The sequence below is a fragment of the Cyanistes caeruleus genome, chromosome 8 (assembly GCF_971803275.1).
Source record: "Cyanistes caeruleus chromosome 8, bCyaCae1.hap1.1, whole genome shotgun sequence".
NCBI classification, from domain to species: domain Eukaryota; kingdom Metazoa; phylum Chordata; class Aves; order Passeriformes; family Paridae; genus Cyanistes; species Cyanistes caeruleus.
In genome coordinates this window covers 2,455,096-2,482,013 of record NC_141708.1, presented here as the reverse complement: position 1 = coordinate 2,482,013, position 26,918 = coordinate 2,455,096, and the positions used below count along the sequence as shown (strand labels likewise).

General features: G+C 43.4%; 1 protein-coding gene across 2 annotated transcripts in view; it reads left to right on the top strand.

The window, feature by feature from the left end:
• DOCK1 (dedicator of cytokinesis 1) overlaps positions 1 to 26,918 on the top strand; it is a 264,360-nt gene that overhangs the window by 176,165 nt on the left and 61,277 nt on the right. For both annotated transcript variants that reach the window (XM_086900707.1, XM_086900708.1), the window contains exons 30-33: positions 12,959 to 13,037; positions 13,491 to 13,591; positions 16,516 to 16,574; positions 22,382 to 22,530. In XM_086900707.1, coding sequence (XP_086756833.1) covers positions 12,959 to 13,037; positions 13,491 to 13,591; positions 16,516 to 16,574; positions 22,382 to 22,530 — 388 coding nt within the window. The remainder of the gene's footprint in view (positions 1 to 12,958; positions 13,038 to 13,490; positions 13,592 to 16,515; positions 16,575 to 22,381; positions 22,531 to 26,918) is intronic.

The window sequence follows — 26,918 nt, the reverse complement described above, 5'->3', positions numbered from 1 at the left end:
TGGAGAAATCCTGAGGGAGCTGGGAAGGAGCTGGAGAATTCCTGAGGAGCTGGGAAGGGGCTGGAGAATTCCTGAGGAGCTGGGAAGGGGCTGGAGAATTCCTGAGGGAGCTGGGAAGGGGCTCAGGCTGGAGCAAAGGAGGCTCAGGGGGAATTTCTGGCTCTGCACAAGTCCCTGGCAGGAGGGGACAGCCGGGGGGATTTGGGATCTGCTGCCAGGGAACAGGGACAGGAGGAGAGGGAACGGCCTCAGGCTGTGCCAGGGGAGGCTCAGGGGGGATATTTGGGAAAATTCCTTCATGGAAAGGGCTGCTCAGCCCTGGCACAGCTGCCCAGGGATTCCCCATCCCTGGAAGTGCTCAATAAATGTGTGGAGGTGGCACCTGGGGACGCGGGGCACTGCTGGCCTTGGCAGTGCTGGGAATGGTTGGACTCGATGATCTTGAGGGCTTTCCCAACCTTCATCATTCCATGATTTTCTGTTCATCTTTGCTGCATTTCCCTGGATCCATGCAGGGCTGGAGCAGGTGGAATAAGTCAGAGATGATCTATAAAACCATGGAATTGTTCAGGTCAGAAAAATCCTCCAAGACCACGGAGTCCAGCCGCTGCCAGCACTGCCCTGTGTCCCCAAGTGCCACCTCCTGCTGGCTGAGTGCTGTTCCTGCTGCTCTCATTCATTTAGGCAAAGCAAGGTGCTAAAATATTGTGATTTCCAAACCTGACCTTGTAAATGTGTTTGAAAGGAATTCAGAAGGAAACCAGGTGATCCCCCAACTTCCTGTGCTGTCCAGAGCAGCTTCCAAAAAAATTCTGTGTTTGTCATAACCTGAAATTCCCTAGCAGGACTCAATTTAAACAGCTGTGACCACCCCATAATTATGATTTGTCACAGACTAATATTTACTTTTTTCATTCATTTAAAAGCCCATTTGTTTTACTGTGTACAAATTAAGAACAAAGCATCATCGTGTTGGTCCCTGAATGCATAATTGCAATTAAGGTGGTGTCTTGCAGAAATAATACATGGAGGGTTAATTTGGACCACGAGCTGGTTTTAATCCTGCCTTTGTGTTTCTCTACAAGTGAATTATCCTAGGGTGGCACAGAGAAAATCACAGTTATTTGTAGCAGGGCTGTAACGTTGTGTTTTTAATGGGAGTATTTTTAATGAGGGCTTGTAGGCTGAATTGTTGATGGAGAGCAGATTAGTTCTGTTTGCTCATTCCACAAGAGGTGAGAGGCTCTGAGCAGTGGTTGTGGCCCCAGTTGGGAGCTTTCCGGAAGGAAATTAGGGAATTTCTGATGAAAATGTCAACACTTGAAGAGTTCAGTCACAGGAGGGCTCTGCACAAGCCTCTGTTTCTCCCTTTTTAGTGACATTTGGCTCTTTAACTCCCTATTATAGGAACAGCATTGCAGTGCTGTCATCATTTAATTCTCTCGTATGTCTTGGACTTAATGACAATTTTTGAGGCCTATTTGCACCATTAAATGCTGTGTGTGGGATAGAAGAAGCATCTAACTTAAATATTAATAAAGTGAGGATTTCCCAATTTTAGTACACCAAAATTAATATTAAGGTAGATATAGATTTAAAAAAACCACAAACCCTTTACTATTTTCCCCAGTAAAAGTTAAATGACTCAACCTAAACATCAAAGGGGAGAGGCAATTATTTCTAAAAAAGTGAGAGAAAAAGGAAGAAGGTCTTAAAATATGCAGAAAAAAATCTTTATCTCAGATGATACTTTTAGGAAAAAAAGGTAAAAAGTTGAAATCTTTTGCAATAATTTATGGACCACTTATTGCATGTTTTCTTTTAAGTACTGTTTTTAACTGAAAACCTGGTAGAAAAAGCTAATTCCTGAATTTCTCAATCCCTGCTTCTTCAGCAGTGACTCTAAAAAACCTCTTTGGCCTCTGGGTGTGATCCAAAGCAAAAGCTTTTTGAAGGCTTTTGTGTGGTTCCTGTAACATGAAAGCTTTGGATTGTAACACTGTAAATTATATCCCAGGTTTTGTGCTGCCACTTTTAGTATCCTTTGGGATCCATTTTCAGGGATCAATGTTTGGATATTGCTGATGTTAAAGATGGAATTACTTAAAATCTGGACAACCTGTGTGTGCCATTCTGCTTTTAATTTCTCTGGAAAAAATCCAGGAAATGGAGCTTTTTACCTTGTATAAACCTTTGATCCCATCGATCATCGCTGGCCTAGATCACTCCTGGCTGCTGCCAGGCTTTTCATAATATCTGCTGCAGATGGAGCTGAAAACTCTGGCAAATCTGCTCTGCACAAGCATCAATACCCATTGGAAAAGCAGATTTTTCCTTGCCCTTCATGGGTCACTGGATGCCAGCATCCCTCTGCATCCCGGTGTTAGTCCCTGCATCCCTCTCAGCTCATTCCCAGCTTTGTTAGGCCCTGCTTTGCTGATGTCCTGAAGTGCTGCCCATCCCACATGGATCAAACATCACTCAAGCCAAGGATGAAGGAATTGTGTAGTGGTTTTAGTCCTGGAGTGGTGAGTTTGGAGCAGCCTGGGCTGTGGAACACGTCCCTACCCATGGAATGGGATGATCTTTATGGTCCCAACCCAAACCATTCTGGGATTTTCAAATATAATCCTGTAAAATGAGAGTGGCTTTAGGTGTTCCTCCATGCACAAGCTTTGGGTGAAAAAATCAACCTGAACATTTGGTTTGGTTCTTCAAGAAGAAGAAAACTTCAACACAAGAAAACTTGTGTTTTCTGGTGAGAAAATCTCTTGGGGCTAATCTGAATTTTCCCCACTTAGGTTTTTTCGATTCTATGAGGCCATCAGATAATTGCAGTCTACTCCCAGAGAAGCTGCTGGCTTTCAGTGCCATTGGCATTATAAATCTTCTATCTCAAAAGAGCCAAATTGTGTAATTCAGGCCAGGGAAGAACATAAAAGGAGCAGAAATTGTGCAGAAATGTTATTTGGGCCCTGTTCCCGACTACTTTGCCCCAGTGCAGGAGAACCAAGCCAAGGGCATTGATTTTTGTGAAGGGACTGCCTGGTTGTCTTGTCCTTGTGAGGCTCAGGAATCCTTTTCCATGTGGGAATTAATTTCCCTGGCACTGCATCCCCCATTGGATTGATGGTGCTCCAATGTGCTGGTGTCCAATCCCAAATTCCAGGTAAATAAGCTTTATACAAGCTTTTAGAGATTTGCTTATTGCTGTGTCCATATTAAAATTAACTTTTTCATGGCTGTGCCTTGGGAAGGGGAAGATTCACCCAAGGGCAGCTGTACCTGGAGGTTATTGCACTGTCTCTAACTCTCCTGTCAGAAATCAGATTTCAGTCCTGTGGCTCTCTGAAGCACTGTTTGTATTTCAATAGCCAGATTGAAATTACTACAATTTCCTGTAGTTTTAACAATCGTTTATCCATGCAGCATAATTTAGTAGCTTAAAGAGCTTTCTTGGGATTACAAGAGGTAGTGAAATTAAAAGTATTGCATAAAAGAAATTGTGGGGAACCTGATTGCAGAGAATCCCAGAATGGTTTGGCTTGGGCTGGACCTTAAATCCCACCCCAGCCATGGCAGGATCACCTTCCCCTGTCCCAGCTGCTCCAGCCCCAATGTCCAGCCTGGCCTTGGGCACTGCCAGGGATCCAGGGGCAGCCCCAGCTGCTCTGGGCACCTGTGCCTGGCTCTGCCCACCCTGCCAGGGAAGGATTTACATCCACAATTATATTTCATTACTTGTTTAATATAAACCACTTTATATCCAAGCCTTTTGTCCCATTGACACACTTGGCCGTGTTTTTGTGACCCTGACTTTTGTTTGCCTCTTAGGCTTTGATTTCACCAGGCAGGAACTAATCCCCAGCTGGAAAACTCTGGGAAGGGTTGGCGTGTCCAAGGCATCACTGAATCCTCCCTGGCCTTGAGCCCACCCAGAACTGCACTGCAGCCCCAGCCCTTGGGGACACCCCTGTTTAAGGGGATCTGTTTGTGGGGTGTGCAATGTCCCTCTGCTGCCCTGCAGGACAGAAAAACCCCACATGATTTATGGCATTATGTGCCCTGCAGGGCTGCTTTCTGTGCTGTATCACCTGGGACTGTTTCAGTGTGCAGTGCCTTGTGTGTAGGGTGATTTAACCCTTCCCCAGAGCAGAAATCCCGCTCAGAGCCACCCGGGGCTGGGCTCCCATCCTGCTGGGGGGATTCCTGTTACTGCCAGGCACCAGAGCATCCTAGGGAAGCATTTATTGTGCTCCTGTTTCGCTGCTCCAAAGAGTATCAGGCAGGCTGCTGAGGGAGAGCTGGGAAGAGCAGCAAAGCAGGGATCTCATGCAGAGGTTAACAGCTGGGTGAGGCGAGCAGGACCAGCACAGGAGGCGAGCGCCGCTCCCGTCTCGCTTGGCTCCCTCCTTCACACACCCCACTGCCTCCCTAAAACGTTTTGTGTCACTTTAACATCTGAGAGCCACCTTTTGGATCAAACACAGGCTTACCTAAAGCTCCAGCAGGATGTTTTTTTTTACTTTGGCAGCATTTGTGTTCCCTTCACAGAGCTGTCAGCCGCATACACAGATGTGGCACGGCCCAGCAGAGCAGCTGCTGCACTTTATCCTGCTCTTCTCTTACCAGAAATCACATTTTAACCTCTTCCCAGGGAGTCTCTGCCTGTGTGTGCCTGCTGGGGAGATGGATTCCAGCTTTGTGAAGGTTCAGCTCTTGTGGGCAGTGCCTCTGTGCTTGTGATTGCTTGGATTAGAAAACACAGGTCATGGTAAGGCACTGGGATCACTCGGCTCCCATGGAAACTTCCTGCTCTCAGAATGAGCTTTGTATTTTGGGGGAAACTTCAGCAAATGGAATTTCTCAACACACCTGATTGGTGACCCCAGCAATGAAGATATGATAATCCAACCTTTGCAGATTGCTTCCTTTTTCCTCATTGCTATTCTCTGGTGGAATCTGATGAATTAAATACCCGCAGGAAAAAAGGGAGATTCTTTTCTGAGCAACACCACGACATCTGTTTAGCCAGGTGCAATTGTCTTGCCAGTTGATGGCAAGATGGATGAGAATGCCAAACAATTTGAACTGTAGCAGATCAATTGTATTGATTTATCCATAAGTAGCTAAAGTGGCCTTAATCACCTCCAGTATCCATGGAAATGGGGAAGGAGCAGAGGCCAGTGCTGTCAGCACAGAGCAAGGGAGGTTCCCCTGCTGCAAACCATGAGGTACTGTCAAGTATTTGAAAATATTTTGCCAAATTCTGCCAGAACTTCCATGCTTTGAAGGAAAATTTGCCTGTGATGCCTTTCCCAGCCTTTCCGTGAATTACTTCTCATGTAATGATTTATCTTTCCAGACTGAATGTTTGTGTGAAAAGCAGTGCAACAGGAAAAAAACCCCATCTTCTTCTCTATTGATTTGTACCACTGCAAAAAGTGGCTGAATTCCCTTGTGAAATCAAGTCAAAAGAAGAACTGAGGTGAAAAGTTGGGTGGTGGGGCCCTGGCACAGAGCAGCTGTGGCTGCTCCATCCCTGGCAGTGCCCAAGGGCGGCCTTGGAGCAGCCTGGGACCATGGAAGGGGTCCCTGCCCATGGCAGGGTGGCCCTGGATGAGCTTTCAAGTCCCTTCTGGGATTCTCTGATCTTTCCAGAAGCGAAGGTGATGATTTCTGTTCCTAGCAAAGGCTGTCTGCATTTTATTGAGCACTGCACTACAATGAAATGCTTGTTTAATAACTCACCTGATGGCACAGATCCCTTCCAGCAGCACTCCAACAAATTACATTTGTTTGAAATTACAAGCTCTGTTGGGATTTTTTGCCAACTGCCACAATAGAAAGTCTCTTGGAATTCAGCAAGTCTGCTTCCTTTAGAATAATAACCTTGGGTTAGAGGAATAGTAACGCTGTCCACTTGCAAGGGATGCTGCTTTGCCAGCATTGTAGCCTTAGCTAAAAACTCCTAAATTAAATTGTCTGCTAGCATTTCCATTAGAAAACGTGATTTCCAAGTTTTTATTACTCTGCCATAAAATTCTCCAGGTGCTAAAAATTGAGTATGGATGGTTCCATCCATGGAGTTATATTTTAGATAAAATTCCAGGAGACAAAGTTGCTTTGGGAAAGAGGACAGAAAGCTAAAGCCTCTTCTTTCCTGCGCTGAAAGTCATCATGGAAAGTCAGATCTATGGTTATCCAAGCAGATCCCAATCCTTGGAGACACTCAAACCCCACCTGGACACAGCTCCAGAGGCACCTTGGAATAATAATCCCCAGCGCCTCCTGCAGAGCCCTGGTTATTGGTAGTCAGCCCACAAATTTGTCCTTCAGCATTTTGTAACTCAGTTATTTTTCATTCATCTGTCCCCTTTGTTTTACAGGCCCCAGGCCTGGAATACAAATGAGGGGAGAGCTATCAGTGATTAGAGATAATGTGCTAAAGCAGGGGCTGAAATATTTGTTAGAAAATAGGTTAATAAAGTGACATGGAGCACCTGTGCTGCTGTGGAGGAGGCATTATGAGGAGATTATGCTAATGTGGGTATTTAGTAGCAAGTCTTCTTTGGGATTACTCTCTGCTATTATCATCTCCAGCCCAGGAATTGTAATTTAAAAGGCAGCAAATTATCAAGGATTTCGTTTTCTTTTTTTTTAATTTTTTTTTCCTAAGTTTTGACTGCTCTTTAGCCTGCTGAATTAGAGGATGTTGCAAGGAATCAAACAAAATGCTCTTTAAGAGAAAGAAGTGGACTGGGCAGGGATGTGTAAATGTGAAGAAGTGTTAAATGGAATTAATTCATTTGAGGTGGGCAGCTGGTTGGCCTGGAGGTGCAAAGGCAGGTGAAGAGGGAAGGGAGACAAAATTTGGGGAAGGAGAAAACTGAGGGAGATTCAAAGGTACCTTCAAGCTGAGCCATTTAAACTGAGACTTTAAATTAAGAGACTTTGAGTCTCTCACAGTGAGACACTGCTGAGGCACCTCAAATTCTGGGGGTGGTTTTGGACCCTTCTCAACAAAACAAACCTGGAGGGGCTGGAGCATGTCTAGGGCAGGGAACAGAGTTGGGAAAGGGCTGGAGAATTCCTGAGGGAGCTGGGAAGGGGCTGGAGAATTCCTGAGGAGCTGGAAAGGGGCTGGAGAATTCCTGAGGGAGCTGGGAAGGGGCTGGAGAATTCCTGAGGGAGCTGGGAAGGGGCTGGAGAATTCCTGAGGGAGCTGGGAAGGGGCTCAGGCTGGAGCAAAGGAGGCTCAGGGGGAATTTCTGGCTCTGCACAAGTCCCTGTCAGGAGGGGACAGCCAGGGGGATTTGGGATCTGCTCCCAGGGAACAGGGACAGGAGGAGAGGGAAAAACACCAGGAGAGATTTAGGTTGAATACCAGGGAAAATTTCTCTTTTAAAATTCATATGTAAGAAAACACCTGTTTAAAATGGTTCTTTGCAAGAGGGATGGAGGGGTTTGAGGTGAGGGGTGTTCAGAGAAGGTTTTGCTGTGCTGTTTGTGCCTTCCTAAACCTTTGCTCAGGTTTGGGTTCTGCTCTGGGATTTCCAGGTCTGGTGTTTCCCACACAGCCTGACAAGAGAAGAGGACTCTGTCTCCTGTAAGAACACAGAATTTTATTCTCCCAGAGAAGCAGGAGCTCAGGCTCATCAGGGGGAGCATGATGAGGTGCAGGAAGGCTGATCAGCTGCAATAAAGCATTCGTTATCCTTCCATCTAAATTAACTGAAATGACATCATGATAGTGCCTTTTAGAACCTCACTCCAAATTCCCTCTCTTTTATCAAATTATCACCTAAACCAAAATTACTTTAAGCTGTATCTGTGTATTCTTGTTTAGATAATTATTCTGACATTAAGGAAGTCATTCTTTCATTCTTTTTCCTTGTTTTTTTTTATATTTGCTTAAGGAAAAATACTGGGGAGGATGTTCCTAGTTTATATTGTTTTCTTTTCTGTCAGAAATTTTCCTCTCAGAAATATTTTACATAAACACAGCATAAATCCAGATCCCTGTGTGTTGGTTCTAACTAAATAATGTGCAAAATGGCATGGGCTGTAAAAATATTTCCACTTTTTAAATATTTCTCTGTAGATTATTCCTCCAGAGCAGTGTTCCTGCAGAGGCAGTTGGATGGGTGTTAGATCCTGCACCCAGCTTTCCTCAGCTCCTGGAGCTCCTGCAAATACTTCCCAACAATGTCAGAGGCTGAGTGAGAGGAAAATGGGGCACAGAAGGTTTGTAAACATCAGCAGATCAGGGCACCTGACTAATTAGGAGGGAGAAAGGCAGAATAAAAAGCAACTGAACCTGAGAAAGAGCTAAAAAAACAAAGTTGTTTGGCACAGAGACTCCTGTTCCATTTATAAATGGAATCCCTGTGTCCCTCCTTCATTTACAGTTGCCACTGGAAGTCAGGCTTTGATGTATGTTCCCACCTGGAGGCAGTGAGGTTGTTTGGAGGGAAAAAAGGACCTTTTGGAAAACTACAGAATCCAACCATTAATTTTTGCTGTGTTTGGTGAAGCAATCTCTGCATCCACAAACCAATTAAGCACCTATAGGCCTAGTGGAAGTGAATAATAATCAATAGCAGGAAACATTCCCAGGAGTCAGGAGTTGAAATTGAAGTCAGTTCGTGAACCAGCAGCAGATTCCCAGATGGATTAACTGGAATGAGAGCTGGAAAGGGGGAGGAGTGGAGAAATGGGGACTGCCCAAGGCAGGGCAAGCTGAGTGGACCCAGACAGATCACTGAGATTTGCTCACCTGGGTTTTTGGTTTGGTTTTTTGAGAATTTCTGCTTTTTATGACCTGTATTTCCTAGTGTTGACCTCTGCTGTGGTTTCCTCCGTCTCCTTTTCCCTGGCCTCTCTGGGCTGAGCTCTCAGCCACACTTTTATGTCACGTTCAGAAGGTGGTGGGAAGTTCACTGTTCCTGCTGGACCATGGACAGCTGGTGCAGGTCTGGTCAGGAAGTGCAAAAACAGGGATGAAATGCCAGAAGAGCCTGGTGACAGAGAAAAGGTTCTGGGGACACCTTGAAGTGTCTCAGGTGCTCCAGGAGAGTTGAAGAGACTTGGGACAAGGGTCTGGAGGGGGAGGGAAAAAGGGAAATGGCTTTAAGCTGACAGTGGGTGGGTTTAGATGGGATTTTGGGCAGGAATTGTTCCTGGCAGGGTGGGCAGGCCCTGGCACAGGTGCCCAGAGCAGCTGGGGCTGCCCCTGGATCCCTGGCAGTGCCCAAGGCCAGGCTGGACATTGGGGCTGGAGCAGCTGGGACAGGGGAAGGTGTCCCTGCCATGGCTGGGGTGGGATTTCAGGTCCCTCCCACCCAAAATGATTCCAATTCTGGTCTGTGCAAGGTCTCCAAACACAGAATAAGAGGCCAGTCCCTGCCTCAGAGGATCAAACTACAGCAGAGGAGACAACACAAATCTATGGATGCCCTTGGAGCCATCCCATCCCCCTTCCCCAGAGCTCACACAAAAACCTTCTCTGTCCTGGGTGTTGATTTTGTTCTTTGCTGGATTTTTATGCCCTTCTGTCTTCCACATATCCTGAAGTGACTTCCTTCTGTAATCATATTCCTTCTATTCCAAGCACATCATAGAAAATGTTAATTTCCTGCTTTTAATTGGGTTGATAAAGTCTTTTGTCTCACAAATCTTCCCCAATACATTCGGATTAGGTTTTGTTGTCTTACATGGCAGCAGAGCCCATTGTGTTGGGTTCCAGGCTCTGAACTTCTCCCTTTTTCAAAGTTTAACTTCTGTGGCTCTTCCTGACATGGATAATAAATTCTTTTGTTCACTGAAACTGAATTTCAAGAAGAGCACTTCTTTTTATGTGCACGCAACTGGGAGCCAATCTTGGTTATTAATTACAGCGAGATAAGGGCTGGCACTGCAAGGGACGCTGTCCAGCTGAGAGTTTTGATTATTTATCCCTTGGCCCAGTGATGTCCAAGTCCACCTTTTATCCTTGGGAGTTCCACCAGCCAATTCCTTTCTTCTTCAGTACAGAACTCTTGCTTTTGGTTAATTGGGTTGTTCTGAAGAGCCGCTTTTTGCTTCATTTTCCATTTTCTCTAACTTTTGACAGTGAAGTTACTGAAAATTGTCAGGACTTGCTTTGGAGGAGGAAGAGGATTTAACTAACACCTGGAATGATAAAATATTTCAGCTTCCTCTTTCAATTTTTATTTGGGCATAAACTTGAACTGGTTTTATATTCATGAGTTGCAGCAACTTCCCAGGTGATAACAAAGTATTGCCCAGGTTATAGCCAAGAATTCATCCAGCGTGATTTTTTTACTATTGAAATTCTCTCTTCAGAGTAGTGATCTTGCAACTTGCTACTTCCTCTTGCTGATATTTTAACAAATATATATTTTTAATTAACTTCATTAGATAAAAAAAAAAAAATCTTAATTTTCCTATTTGCTCTTGGCACTGGAGGTGCTGAAATATCCTGAAAAGTGCTGTGAGGTTTCCCATGACATTTGATTTGCAAATGAAGATAGGCTGTAATAAAAATTGTAGTAGGAGTATTAGTAGTAGTAGAAGTAATAGTAGTAATAATAATAATAATAAAATGATGATGATGGTGATGTTCTGTTTGCTGTCACTGTGATTTCTTCACTGACCTATGTGAGAAATGTTTTATCCAGTCACAGAAGGATTGATCAAATCAGAAATAAATTGGGATTTCAGTAATTCAAAAATCAACATTAAATCTCTCCACCTCTTCTTTGGGATGTTCCTTATGGGAAATGGGAGGAATTCCCTGACACCCAGGGGTTATTTAATTCCAGTTGAACACATGTTCCATGCTCTGCTCCTTTGCTGTAGAAAACACAGCAGAACTTGTATTATTTATTCTTTGTTGGAATTAATATAAGGGAAAAAAACAAGAGTTACAATTGAAAGAAAAAGAATGGTATCTAAAGTAATGAGATTGTGCCAAAGCTTAATTAGATGGAGTAGATTGAATACATTACAGTGATGTCTTAAGGCAGTGGTGTTAAGTTGGAGCTGGAAGCGTTTTGATGTCCATGAGGGAGCAGCCCTGGCTGCACCAAACTGTTCATTCTGGGGAAAGATTTGCACATCTCGTTGTGTTATCAGCTTGCAAAAGCACAAAGCAGGGATAAGGAGAGGATGAAACTGGTGATTGTCTGATCACACAGATAACTTGGATTTCAATCTTAGTTTGTGCTACAGCTCAGTAATTGAATCATAGATCTCCCATCCGTGTATTCTGGAGCAGTGCAGGGTGTTTGTTTGTGTGCTGGGTTCAGCTAATTTATAAAATTTCTTAATGAATCTCTTGCCCAAAACACTGCCAGAGATGCTGAATATGGGCTGAGGTGCTGAAATCCCTCCTTGGGTGTGCTGGGTGCGAGTGCAAAGATGCCTCTGTCATCTTAGTTATAAAGAATAATATTATAAAACACACCTGTATGGGTGTATGTACTGGAGTTTTATGTATATTTGCTTATATTTTAATGTTTCTTTGCTTATATTTTAAAAATACTTCAATATTTTAATTATTTTTGTGTTTTCCTTTCTAATTTTAATATTCCCATTTAGATCATTTCTTTCTCCTCCCTAATTCTGCCACGGGGATGATCTGACTATGACACATCCCAGTGACATTAAATTTTTCCCTTTATTAATTTATTTCAACATACAAATAAATAAACACAAACACTCATAGCATCTTAATGGATTTATGTACATATTGATCTATTTATGAATTTATGCACATACTGATATATTTATATAAATACATCAATATGTTCATAAATAATAACTTGGCAACATACTGCCCATATATAAATATATATAAATAATGTCTGTTTTCATCATGTTGCCCATGTGTTTTCTGGAGGCTTCTTTTCTCTTAGATCTCAAATTTTCAGCTAAAGATTAATTATTTTTTTTCTGGAGAAATTGCTAAGTATCTTAAATTCATCACAAATCCTTTCTAGCTGGTTTATTTTAAATAATTCTGGGGTTTTTTGGGATTTTTTTTGGCCAGCCTGAAGGAAAATCCACTTCTTTATTTGCAGTAGTGAACTTTCTTTTTTAAGATTGGTTTTGGGGTAGAGGAAAACCAAACCCAGAACGTGTCAGGAGGGGTTTTTGTCATTTTTGGGGACTCTGAGGAGACACAAATCTCTCTCCCCAAAGAGCAGCTCATTTGTCTGGGCATTAGCTGGCAGCTGCACAGCATAAATTTCAATTTTGCAGGGGGAATCTCATGTTTGTTTTGAAAATGGAGATCAGGCTACCGAGGAATAATCAGTTTATTTTTCAGCACCATGAATATGTAGTGCCCTACTTCTCCTGTGCCATTTGGTTTTCTCTTTCAAGCTTGTCAGGCCAACTCCTTTTGCAATTTAAGAGGCATTTTAGAACCTCCAGAAACTACAGTGGGTACTGAATTAGCATTTTGGAAATAGAGCAGTGAACAATGTTTTAAAGATTGTCCTTCAGTGGCATTTCTGTTGTATCATAAGTGGATTTTTTTTCCTTGCCTCATGTGTTTAAAAATGTGGGGTTTTTTGACCTTCAAGTTAAAATACAACCAGTTGTAGATCTGAGTCAGACACAACACTGTAACTTTAAAAATATATGTCTATCTAGTGCTAATAAACTGAATTTTTAATGATCTCTTGATTATGAAAAGATATTTTAAAGACAAGTGATTTTATCCCAAACACTCCCTGTGTTTCTGCATATGCTAATTTACTTGATTAATTTGGAGAACATCTGCATAGAATTCTGTACACTTACCAGTGGTGAGATCACACTGCTTTTCAAGTATCAGCCTCAAACTTCACTTTCCAGACAGACTCGGATTTTGTGTCTAATTGGGATGCCAAATATACAAAGGTACCCCAGAAGTGTGTAATTATGTAATTTTCTCTTGATCTTTCAGAGTCTTCCTGCGAGCAATTAATCAGTATGCAGATATGCTAAACAAAAAATTCCTTGATCAAGCCAACTTTGAGTTACAGGTAAGAAAATACTCCCAGTTTTAATGGAATAAATTCTATTAATGTAATAAATTTCTGCCCTAAACATGTCGTTCTGCTGGGTTTATTCATGGTTGTGAATCCCAGTTACCCCAGTTAAATCATTCCAGGCTCAGCAGGTGCTGTGATCCATTCCTGACTTGTGGCTCTTGTCATGGAATCACAGAATCACAGCAGGGTTTGGGTTGGGATTCTGCTTGAATCATCAAAACACAAAGAACTGGGATTTGTAGCTGGGGAAGATTTGTTGGAAACATAAAGGCAACGAGGAGTATTAAGAATTTATCAAGAAACACCATCTCTGTGGTGTCTGTTCTTTTCTCCTTTAAATATTTATGTGCATAATTTAGAGACTTTTAAGTTGTTTTGTAGGTGTGTAGAGGAACATTTCAGAGAATTAATGGAATCTCTTCTTGTCATTTTGGGGGCTTTCAGCTCTGGAACAACTATTTCCACCTGGCTGTTGCTTTTCTCACACAAGAATCTTTACAACTGGAGAATTTTTCAAGTGCTAAAAGAGCAAAAATCCTTAACAAGTAAGTCCTGCTCATCATCTAAATCGTGGCCAAGAACTTGAGGTCTATTGCCATCATTTCAGTTTAATTTCTTCGCTAAATCTATTCAAATTGAGATGCAATCAGGGGATAATGGAGGGTTGGGTTGAAAAACATGAATCAAGTGTTGTGTGTGTTTCTGCCCTGGCATCCAGATCTGCATTTCACCGTTCCCTGCTGATGAATTCAGTGTTTGCTGCTGCAGGATGTTCAGAAAGTCAAGATCCTCAGAAGTGTTAACATGTTATAAAACTGCATTTGGAAATCACTTCAGCTTTGTGCTTCCTCTTAATCTCATTTTACTGCTCTTTATTGTTCATCCCTGATGTCCACTGAGAGGGAATTTTGGTGACTCTGGTTGTTTCTGCTGGGCTATCCCTGAAGGATGGCTTGGGATAGAATTTCCTGCTTGCAAGAGATTACACTCCCTGCCTCCAGCCACCCTGCTGCCAGCCAGAATCCCACAGCAAAGCAAAGCTGCAAAAGGGGAGGAAAAGCCTGGAAATAAGAGTGGAATGTGAAGATTTTGTTTAAATGGAGTGATTAAGGGTGGAAAAGATCACAGAGTCCAAGGCCACCATTGCCCCGTGTCCCCAAGTGCCACAACCTTACAGCTTTTAAATCCTTCCAGGGGTGGGAAAATCCACCTGAACAACCAATTCCAATGCCTGGCCACCCTCTGAGCAAGGAAATTTTCCCAGCTCTCCATTTAACCTCCCCTGGCACAACCTGAGGCCATTTTCTCCTTGTCCTGTTGATATTTCTCCTGCATTTTATTGGTGTTCCACAGTAGTGAACACCAATATTATTATTAATATTATTATTACTCAAGATTATTATTAATATTATTAATTATAATAATATTAACAAGTATTAATATATTATTAATATTATTATTACTTAACTAAACACCAAGCTCTGAAAAGAGCCAGTTTTATGATTTCAGAGTGTGTGGATTCTTTTTTTTCTGTGGCATAATATCTGGGAAGAGCAGTCAGAAAAGCTGGATGTTCCCATAGCCAGTGAGGTCACAAAAATGGGGAATTTCCAAGCTGTGATTCCCTGAACAAGCACAGCACAGGCTCCTGGTGTGTACAATAAATAAAATGTGTCTAGATAGAAAAAAGATGCATTTTATATCCCTTCACCTTCCCAATTCAGGCCTTTCTGTCTATTATTATGATAAGAGAAATCCAAGGGGAAGTGGGTTCATCACTGCTGCAGTGACTCGATTTTAAAGGCTTTTTGCTTGTGTAGCTTTTAGGTTTTGACCAGAAAATTCAGGAAGGGCTCCACATCCCATCCCAAGTTTTGGGATCCAAGTTTTGCCCTGCAAACTCCACTTTTTCCTCCTGAGTTTTGAGGTGTTTCCTTTGGAAGCTGTGCTCTACCTGAGCCTTGAAAGAGAATTTTAAAGCACTTTAGGATCTGCTCTGCCTGGGACTCGTGGGGCTTCCGTGATGAAACAGGAATATTTACAAGTTCAGTGGAAAAGTGGTGTCAAGCAGAGCTCAGGGTTTGGGGCTTGCACTATAAATATCATAAATAACATTATAGTTAAAGGTTTTCTTATGGAAAATGAGCTGGTATTGCAGAGCCAGGTATATTTTATTTAAGGAAATTGAGCTGGTATTGTAAAAGCAGGTATATTTTATTTAGGAAATTGAGATGGTGTTGCAGTTCAATTTTATTTCATTAAATTTAGAATCCCTTTGCTCTCTCTGCCCAGTGTTTGTGAGCACCTATGAGAGCATTTCAGTTCAGCTCAGGCTCCTGACCTGAGCAAAGAGCCAAAAGCTGAGCTGTAATTGGGCTGGAAATTGCTGTCAAATACATTTGTGGACTGATAATTCCTCTTTGTCAGGATAGGAACCACAGGCACAAATTTTCTTGGAGTGATTTTTCTAATAAACAGAGCAGTTTGTCTCGCTGAAGGAATTCTAGGAATCAACAGGCATTTCTCACTGCTAATAGAAGTAAATAAATTAAGTCATTTGAAGTGGTTGCTTAATAAAGTTTGCAAAATTGTAAATCTTTGTTTATAATGAATTTGCAAATTGTTATTTTTGGTTTAATCAGGTTTTGGAGACAGGAGTCGAGACAATAAATTCGAGACTCAATAAATGCATGGTCTGGAGGCACTTTTGTTGCTGTGTGAAGGCACTTCTGTGTCAAAAGGGATATAATTAATCAGTTAATTCAATATCACACTCACCCATCTTTTTAAGTACATATTTCAATTAAAACGTCAAATATTTAATAATTAAAATTTAATTATTGTAATTGGTAGGTTTTGCTAAACATTGCATTTAAGCGTTAGATAATAACAGATTCTTAATGATGCAGAAGATTCTCTTTAATCCATATTAATGACAGGGTGTCTCACTATTATCCCCCAGAAATCCTACAAGTTGCCAGATATTACAGTTTGCCTCATCTTGTTATTTAAGTAATGATCTTTAACTTGCAAATATTCCATGTAGCAAAGGCACCCTTGGAGCTACAGTTCCACTTCTGATCCCGTGGTTAACGAAGGCTTTGGGATGATTTCCACTCATTAAAGCTTTCCTGGTGTTGATGTGGAGAGGGAAGGGAGTGGGAAGTGACCCTGGTGGGAGATGGGAGGTGTTGGTGTCTCCAGCTCCAGGGTGGATGGGCTCCCCCCTCTGCCTGGGACCGTGGAATGTTGGAATTGTTGAGGCTGGAAACTCCTTTTTTCTCCAAATTTTGATGTTTACAGAAGCATTGCTGAGGGTAATCTCAGTAGTGTGGGTCCAACTTGAGAACCTGTTCTGGAATTTCTTCTCTTTTTGGAGGCTGTGAATCTGATTTTAAAATGAGAATTATCTGCTTGTAGATCTTAGATTTATTTTGTTGTAATGCTGGTTGTGTTTTCCTTTTTTAAGGTACGGGGACATGAGAAGGCAGATTGGGTTTGAGATCAGGGACATGTGGTACAACCTGGGTAAGTATCCTAAGCACCTGTTGCCTTCAGTGTTCCAAAAAAACAATCTAGAGGGATATTCCTGGAAAAATTCAGTGCCAGCTTGGATGGGATTTGGAGCAACCTGCTCTATGGAAGGTGTTTCTGCCCATGGAATGAGCTTTTGATGTCCCTTCCAACCCAAACCACCCCATGATTCTCTAAAATGAATTTGCTTTCTCTTGAAACTAAAGCATGCCTGCAGAAAGCTTTTAAAAACCAGGTGATTCAAGAAATCAAGCCACCTCTGCATATTTAATTCACCATCTGGGAAGGCACTTCACTCTTGTTAATATTTATGTGCCTCGTGGTTTTTGTGGGTTTCAGCCTCTTGCTGAACACAAAGCCCTTGTTATGGTGATACCTATTCAATGGAATTTTTTTTTCCCCTTAAAAATATCTGTACACACACAATTATATACGTGTATTCATATATTTATATATATATTTTGAGGATGCAGTACCTGGGACTGTAGCAAAATGGATGTGTCCAAGGGTTCTCAGTACCTCAGCCTGGAAATTCTGCTTAAACTCTGCTTTTCAGCCTTGTCTGGCTGCATCAGTGAGTGAGGAGAGCCTGGGAAGTTGGGGCTCCCTGGAGCTCATGGCAGCTCTGCCTCTCTGCAGCCTGGGCTGCTCTCTGGGTATAATTTGCCTGTACAGGGATTGAATTTCATGAAAAACTGAATATTTACTGTGACCTGAGTGTACTCGTCTGCCAGATTTCATTTTCCTGAGCTTAACAGCACAGACACTTCAGCTCTTGTGAGTTTTATCAAAACTTCCTTAAATGATCAGAAATAAACGCGTTTGCCACTTCACTTCTATCTCTGGCTGAGCTGTTGTTGCTGAGAGTTGAAAAACCTCGGCATCTCTAAGAGAAGAGAGTGCCAAGGGTTCATAAGTATTTGATATCACAGAATTTGCATCCTATCTGCTGGAATGATGAGAAAAGGCTTCAGAGAGCAGCCGAGTTCACTTTTATTAGAAGCATCTTTGGTGAATTAAATGTCTGGAGAACAGATTAGAGCTTAGTGCACGACTGAGATGTGGCTTGACAGGCAGGTAATAAAATCAGTGTTGTGCCTGCTGCTGCATCACCCAGCGTGGGATGCTGCCAGCCTCTGGGTGAGTAATTAGCCAAATCCTTCTCTCTTCCAGGCCCACAGTTGTGGAGTCATGGAATTGTTAAGGTTGGGAAAGGTTGAGTCCAGCCCAGCACTGCCAAGGCCACCAGTGCCCTGTGTCCCCAAGTGCCACATCCACATGGGTTTTAAATCCCTCCCTGGACTCCCTGGGATGGGGAGTCCAGCACTGCTCTGAGCAGCCCCTTCCAGTGCTTGTAAATCATTTTGGTGAAGAAATTTTCCCAAATATCCACCCTGAGCCTGCCCTGGCCCAGCCTGAGGCCGTTCCCTCTCCTCCTGTCCCTGTTCCCTGCGAGCAGATCCCAAATCCCCCCGGCTGTCCCCTCCTGCCAGGGACTTGTGCAGAGCCAGAAATTCCCCCTGAGCCTCCTTTGCTCCAGCCTGAGCCCCTTCCCAGCTCCTCAGGAATTCTCCAGCCCCTTCCCAGCTCCCTCAGGAATTCTCCAGCCCCTTCCCAGCTCCCTCATCCACCTTTTCCCCTCACTGATATGTTCTGCCCTCTTTAGATTCTTATAGCTTCTTAAACTTTTCCCAGAATTTACTGGACTGAAAGTAGAAAGTTTGGTGCAGACTTTTCCATCCAGCTGTTGTTAACTGAGGTTGTTTTAGCCAGGCTGGGCTTTGTGCAGTGCATTGTGCTTTTCACTACTGCTGCTGTCACTTTCTGCTCTTTGCAGGTTATTTAGTTGCTCCAGGGTTCAGTTTCTCACCATTAACAAGGATAATAATTTCCCCTGGAGTTTTGGGAATCAGTTGGCACAAGGGGTAGTGTTTTCTTTAATATTTCTTTCTGTGCTGTCATGAAAGCCTTTTATTTTTAATGGATTTTTTATAAATGGAGATTATCTAGGTAAGATGCCTCTATGGCCTCCTTAAGCTCTAATACCTGTGCCTCTCTAAGATCCATTAATGCCAAAATCCCACATGTGGAGGGAGTCAGGAAATTGCTGCTCTTCCCAAGAAAAGCTGGGAGAGAAAGGTAAATGTGAGGACTGCAGTCCAAGGCAGCCTTTGTGCTTCTCCTGAGCAGCACCTTGATTTTCCTCATCTTTGTCACACAGTGAGTGCATGTTAAACTCATGGATCACATTCAACTTCTGGCTCCTCACCAACCTCATCTGTGTCACAGCATCAATTAAGAGGGAATTCCAACTTCCCACTGCATGGGAATCGATTGCAGGGTGCCTGACACTTTTATCTTGGAAGCTACACTGCATTAATCAAATATTCATGTGTATGTTCAGAAACTAAACCAGAAGAAGTGAAAGTCTGGAATTTTGTAATTCTTGAGTGCAGGATTTTTATGTCTGTGCCGTGGTGCATGAGATGTGATGAAACCAAACCACCCTGACTTTCGATTTATGGATTAAAGGGTATAGAAAAGCCTCTAAAATTAATATTTAGTCTCATCAGGTTTTGTTTCTAAATACTATGATTAACACACAATGCCTGCTGAGTTAAAATTCCCCAGCTGGGAAAAAGGCAGTCCTCCAGCTATAAAGCACATTTCAAAGTATAATTTTTTCCTGAAACTAAATAGTAAAATAAGAATTCTTAAAGTTTTTACTTGGCTGCCTGTTTGTGACGCAGGGGAGGCCTCAGTAGTCACACCTTCCTATTTTTGAGCAGGAAAAAAAAATTAAAATAACATTTGTAGTACAGAACAGCACTTCAGAGGCTTTTTTCCTTCCATACCACAACCTGAACTTTAAAATGCCTTGCTTGGAGTCACTGTTTTGTTGAAGCTGGGACTTCTTAAAGTTTGCTGAGACATTAAGGATGAAAAAAGCATCAAACAGGCCGGGGCCTGGCTTGGAAATGCAGGAACTCAAAAACCAGGCACTGAAAAAGGTTTTGGGATGCAATTTATCCAGCAGAAGCGGGGGTCTGCTGGAGCTGGTGGGCACAGGGGTGCGGTGGTGAATGGATCCCACCGTGCCAGGGGGATGGAAGTGACATTCCAAAGGACATCCTGCTGGGAAGGGTGGCCAGGGAACGGCGGCTGCTGCTGGTGACATCTGGAGCAGCTGGGGGGAGATGGAGAAACTCCTCAAGGTGAAGGGGAATGAATGGTGCTGGTGTCCTCCAGCCAGCGCCACCGTCCCTGCCAGGGCTTGACGTCACCAAAGGTGTCCGGACAGGGCCCTCAGTGTGGTTGGGGGGAAGGCCAGGGTTAAAAATAGCTCTGAACTTGGGTTGTTATGTAAAGAGAAGTCATTGCACATCACCTTCTCTGCGTTAGTCAGGCGTGTTCCCAGCCGGCCCAGGGGACAGGGGAGGCTGCTGGATAATTACTCCCAGGTCATCGTGGCCCAGATTGAAATGGGAAGAGTGTGGGAAATGAGGATCACACCTTAGCCAGCAAGGAGAGCACCTTGGGGTTGGTTTGTGATGAGGTCCCTTCCTGCTGTGTGAGCCAAGCATGAGACGCTGCAAGGGGCAGGTTTTGCATGTCCAAAGGGGCCTTTTTTCACATGTGATTCCTAAAGCAGCTGCACAAGTTGGTTTTCAGTAGAGACTCCTCAGTTTTCTCCCAGTCTCGTCACATTTGGAGTCTCTGCGTGGGAGTTCCCACACTCCTGCAGAGAAGAAAAAGGTGAATTCTTTGCTGGGTTGTTTATCAGACAGAGGGATGGATGCCTTAGGGGGCATGGGGAGGATTGTTTTCCTTCCTTCTTTGCTCCCAATGCTTTCTTCAGTGGGCCAGCATCTGCCAGGATCTGGTTGTCACAGCAAGCCCATGGGTGTCACCGCGTGTGGCACGGACATCACCCAGGGCTCCCACTGCAGGGCTTCCCCAGAGAGCTGCAAACATCATCATCAAACCCAAGACTTAATCTTGTGTGGATTTTTCACATCTCAGGTTCAAAAGATGTTCCTCTTCTGAGGGGATTCCTGTGCTTGAGGCAGAGGAGAAGCCCTGTGTGGCACAGGGAGAGCTCGCAGCGTTCAGCCGGCGCGTGATGAACAGCTTTTGTCACCGTTATTTGTTTTCTGCAATATTGACTCTGGCACTCCTCAGGCATAACACAAGAAATCTGTCACCTGAGAGCCCCAGTGTAATAATCCTTGTAGGAGACTGAGGGAAGCTTTAGGCCTCTCATTTGATGTTCCTGAGCAGGTCCCAGCACTGCAGCAGCACCCAAAGTCACCATTTTTGTTGAGTATTAATTTGCCCTGATCTGATTGCTAACACTAATAGGATTCAGGAGTTTGCCAAATTAAGGAACTTAAATTATATCTGCTAAAAAAAGGAGCGTGTTTTGGTGGCAAAAGATTTTTCTTGATTACATTTGTTGAGATTTATGTTAGTTCTGGTCAAAGTGAAACTACCAATTAAAGACTTCAGTGGTTACTGTCACAGTGGTGAAGTGCAGTGGAATAAAAATGAGTTGAAATCTGTTTCTGTCCACTGGTAACTGCAGTGGGAAGCGAGAGTTTGAGAGCTGGAGGAAACTGAGGACTGGACTCCAAATAATCTGGTCTGAATCACAGTACTGGGTGTAGAAACAGTGTTTGAAGCTGGTTGTGAACATCCCTAACAGAGCATTTGTGAGGAGCATCCCCTGCTCTGGCCTGAGCTCCCAGGGGGTCCCAGCCTGTTGCTGATGGAGAAATGTGTCTGTGTTTGTGTTTCCTGAGCTTCTGCCTGAGCTCTCAGGGCTGTGCTGCTGCAGCACCACTGCACAGTGAGGAGATGGAACACCAGGACAGGGTGCCCAGAGCAGCTGGGGCTGCCCCTGGATCCCTGGCAGTGCCCAAGGCCAGGGTGGAGCCACCTGGGATGGTGGAAGGTGTCCCTGCAGGGACATCCAATTCCACAGCAGGGGTGGAATTGGATGAACTTTAACATCACTCCCAACTCCAACTTATTCACCAGATAATTTACAGCACACACACTCTGCATCCATTTAGCCAATAATATAACCAATAATCCGCTCTTTTTCCCTAGGCCAGTATTTATTTGGTACCACGCTCCTGCTAAGCTTTAATTTCCCTTCCCTGTGTGGAGCAGAGCAGGGATGGAGGCAGGAGCAGCTTCCTCTTGGGAAGCTAAAAATGCAATCAGGTTTCACAGGCAGCTCAGCTCCGAGGAAAGGAGACATATTGTGGGCTGGCTGAGCTGTGCTTTCATGTCTGGAGGCTCTGTTAGGCTGCACTCGTGGTGACACTTTGATAGACTGACACCGAGAACATTTTGTTCACACAGGAGTCTAAATAAGTTAATACAAGTGATGTGCCTTTTAGCCTCCCTCCCTGCCAGCCACACATTGTGTTTTAAAATAAAACCTGGAAATTCGGGTGTGAAAATTTGTAGTGGGAAATGTGGCGAGTCCCTGCTTGACGACTGATCCAGCAGCTCCTCTTGGTTTGGGTTTATACACCACCTCCCCTCCTGTGGAATTAATAATAATAATTGTGGTGGTGGTCATCCTCATCATCATCATCATCATCATCATCATCATCATCATCATCATCATCATCATGAAATAAATAAGAATAATAAAAAAGCGTTTCAATAGAGCCAGATACTAAAACACGTTTTTTTTTTATGCTCCCTGAGGATTTATTAATACAGCTTTTACCTCTTCTACCAAAGCCAGGCGTTGTTCACTCTGAAATGCATCTTTTCTCCTAAAGGTCAGCATAAAATCAAGTTCATCCCAGAAATGGTGGGGCCTATCCTGGAAATGACGCTGATCCCAGAGACGGAGCTGCGGAAAGCCACGATCCCGATTTTCTTTGACATGATGCAGTGTGAGTTCCACTCCACCAGAAGCTTCCAGAGGGTAAGCAGAGAACATTTAAAGCCAGGACGATTTGGCTGTTCTTTGACAAAGCATAAGGAGTTTTGTTACTTCTCATTTTTCTAAGGAGTAATATAATTATGGATTTGCTTATTTCCTATAAGTCCTGAGGGGCTGTGGGGTTTGCATCTGTTGGTTTGAAGTGGTTATTGAAGGAGAAATTTGCATGTAGTAAATGAAACCTTTGGTTATGGCACAGGAACAAAGACAGATGTCTTAAATTGTCACTGTGACTCACACAAGGAGTTTGCTCCTGAGATAAATTGAACATAAAGAAAGGTTGATAATGTGGCAAAAGTATAACCTGTAAGGATTTATCATCTCTGCTCTCTTATAATTCTGATTTTCCTCGCCATTTTATGGATTTTGAAGAGGAAAAAAACAATCCAGCACTGCCAGTGCTTCTTCTTGCTCTACAGGCACTGCAAAATCTCAAATAGTAATGGAGCATTTTTATTCTATTTGATTTGAACCTGCTGAGGGCTGCCCTTGAGTACACACACACACCATCTTTTCCTGATGGCTCCAACTTTTGAAAGACAAACGGAGTGAAAGAAAGTTTCTTGCTATCATTCATCTGACATTGCTTCCCTTGAAACTTTACTTATGGATTGAGTTTAAGACTAGTTAGGCCAGGTAGGGTTTGGACTAAGCCAGTGGAGCTCCTTCCCACTGTGAGATTGCTGTCAGTCCAGGACATGACCTTGTGAATTCTGCAATAAAGCTTGACATGTGATGTTTGCTTTCCCCCCCTTTCTATTGGCAGCTTTCTTTCTTGGATGAAAAACCTTATCCTTTCCCATACTTTTCTTGTGAATTGCTCTTGAGAAGCAGCTCTTAATAAATCTGTAGGCAGAGTAAATGAAAATCTGCGTGGGGAGACTTAAGCAAGGGAAATGGCATCAGCTTTATTGCTTTGATTTGTTTTGTGCTGGATGGTGTGTGGAGAGGTTGTGAACTGTGTTTTGGCTTCATCCAATTACTGCATAATCATTTTCTCTCGTGTTTGACTCCAGAGCTACTGTAAAGATTGAAATGCTCACTGGGATACCATTTAAAGAGTTTCCTGTCAGATGCTCTCTTTCGTTGCTTGTCATTTTTTATTTGTACAATTATATAGATCATGAAGAATCCAAGGGTGACTTTATAGCTATATTTATGGCCCTCAATTTTCCTGACAGAGGGAAACCAGCTTTGTGTGGAATAGTTGGATGATTTTAATAAATGAATGTCTTAAATATTTCACTTAGCGGGGTTTTCTTGCTGTTTGAGAAGAAAAATGCCTCATCCTCAAGCCAGAGGTGTCTGGGGTTGTACTTGACACAGTGGCAGTGTAGCTCCTTTATGTTGGCATTGACAGGACAGGTGCAGAGGTTACAACCCCCTTTTCCATGGGTTTGGAGGAACCAACACATCCTGCAAGGAATAATAAATCTGCCCACTGATCGTGCAGTTCTGACTTTGCTGAGTGTCTCAGGTTGGCCTTTGGGGAATGAAGATCACAGGCTTGGGAAAAGCAGAGGGCTGAAGGAAAGTCTCAGCTGGATGGGACCTCTGGAAGTAATCTGGGTCTCAGGTTGGGTTATCTGGGAGCACCTGAAGCTCAGTTTGGAATATCTCCAGTGAGGCTTGTTTGAGCATTTCTCTGGGTGAGCTATTCCAGTGTTTAATCCTGGCCTTTGGAAGGTGTCCCTGCCTGTGGCAGGGGGTTTGGAATGACACGAGGTCCCTTCCACCCCCAACCATTCCAGGATTCTGTGATTCAGACTTTCTACTTCCCATTTCCCAATGGAATTTCCTCGGATCACCTTGTGCCTGTTTCTGCTTCCATCTCCTCTCTGAGCACTTTTTAGGTGTTGGGATGTTTGAGCTGGATTTTCTCTGGAATCAACAAACCAAATTCCTTCAACCATTGTGGGTTCTGCAGCACTCTGCCCTCCTTTAGACCATCTCCAGCTTGTCAGGGTCTCTCTAAGCTGCTGGATCAGAGCCAGACACGGAATTCCAGCCCTGGTTCAGCAAGTGCAGTAGTCCTGGTGCAATCCAGGACACATTTAGGCTCCATTGAAGGAAGACACTTTTTTTTTTCATGTTCAGCTTGGTAAATTGGCTTTTCCCAGTCACCTTCTTTCCCTTTGTGTACCTGGGAAAAGCTTCCATGAGCTCTTGCTCCGTGTTTTCCTCAGGAACTGAAGTGGGGCTGCCTGGTCTGTAGATTTCCTCGCTCATTTTTTTGTCTCATTTGTGTTAAAGTGATAGAAATAGATATAATCTATTTTTTTTTTAATATTACCAGTACCTAGGCAAGCTTTGAAGCTTAATGGGTCGATGTAATGTGCTGCTTTATATCCTTTATATGCAAGTACCAATTATCCTTGTCCAGCACTGCTTCCAGAGAGAACTTCCAAATGGCATGGTTGGCTGCTGTTAAACTAATCTGCCAGAAATCCAATTATCTAACCTTATTAGTCACATCAACAAGGGTTTAGATTGGCTCCACTTCACCAGCAGATGTATCAACCTCATGATTTGTGGGGGAGGAATTGCAGGTTTTTGCAGGCCTCCGATGCTGTGATGGTTTGTGTGATAAACAAGCAGCTTTCCCTGTGGTGGTTTTCATTTCAGGAGGATTTGGGTTTGCCTGGTAAAACCAGGAACAGACAGAAGGGGTTTTTTTTCTTCTCCCAGTGTATTTAGAGACAGAACAGGATAAATTCCCCTTGTTTTTACAGAACTATATTAAGGCTGACTGAATTAAAAGCTGGATTTGCCCATTTTGTCCTCTCTTTCTGAAGGTGCTTTGAAGCCTTTGTAAGATTTCAAAGTAGCCTGTATCTCAAAGCAGGAATCCCATCCTAAAAACAGTGTGGGACTGAAGCTTCCCTGTGGAAGGAAACTCCTCCTTCTCCTCTTGGCTTCTCCCTTGGCCGGTTTCAGGAGCAGAGCCTCCGGATCAAAGGGAATTTATCAGAGCCAGGGGAGCGATGAAAGAGAATTGGTTTGATTGTTCAGGTGAGCAGGATGGATCCTGTGGTGAGAACAGGAGGGAAAGCTTCAGGTGGAACAACCCTGCAGCTGGAATGTGGAATTTGGAGCATGGAAAGCTCCTGCTGTCAGTGCCTGTTCCTCCCAGCTGTGCCTTCATTCCTCATTTCCTAGCAGAGCTCTTTGCATGAATTTTTACTGACCTTTTCTGGACCTGTGTCACTGCTGGTGCCACATTCTGCTTGTTTGGAGTTGAGCCCATTTCTAACATTTAACAATAAATCCCAGCATCACCAAAGAGTCACACCAGCATTTTGATTTTCACATGCTGGTTATTGATGGATTTCAGATGGGTTTAATTCCCCTTAGTCAGAAGTTTCTCCTGGTTTATCTGAATTTCTCTTGGCTTTCAGAATCTATAATTCCCTATTAAGTATTTTTGTAACTTCTGAGCCCTGGGTTAATCTCCCTTTCCTTTTCTCTCCTTTCCCTTTCCCTGTGCTGTGGATTTGCAGACAGGACACAAGTAAATGACTCTCCCAGTTCCTGTGATCCCACTGAACATTCAAATAACTAATCCCTCACAAAGGATTGGTTTCAATAAGTAACATTTTTTAATTACTTACAGTTGAAGTGTAAATGTGCATGTTTTTCTTGATTTCTGGCGTTTTGGAAAATAACAATAATCCTCTCTCCTTCCACCTGGAGAGCAAGGGAGAAGGGTAATGCAGTGGCCTCCAAAATGATCCCATCATTTTGAATGGCTCCAGGTCTGTTCCCCAGCTGGAATGCTGTGGAGGAATTGCAAAGAGAACCAATGAAACCTTTGGGAATAACCACCAAGTTCCATAAAAAAACCTCTGAGCAAAGTTTTGCTGTATTTGTGTGCCATTTCTGCGTTAGGACTAATTTCTGGTGCTGTGATCTGTCACTTGAATTTTATATGGCAAATTATTATTAGCCCACATCAAAATGAATTTATAGCAGCTTGGAGGGCTGGAAGTCCTCCTCATCTACAGCAAAATTAACTTGTCAGCCAGTGCTACAGATTCAGCCTTCCTTGAGGTAAATCCTGGCCCAAAAGTGATCAGTTGAGTTGACATGAGCTGGCTCACCCTGATTTATTTGCTCCAGGGGGGAGATTGTCAGAGAGGAAGCGCTGGATGTTGTCGTTGCTCAAGTTCAAACTCTCATCCTAAAGAGAAGCTGAGATCTTGATCAGCTGCGAGGAAAAGTGGATAAAAATGTCCTGTAATCTTCCTGGTATGGCCCCTCAAGCTTTCAGTGTCAACAGGAGGATGTGAATGTGGCTCACTGATGGTGAAGATATTCCCCCTAAAGCCTTCAAAAAGTGCCACTCGCTCTAATGGAAACACTGGAGATGT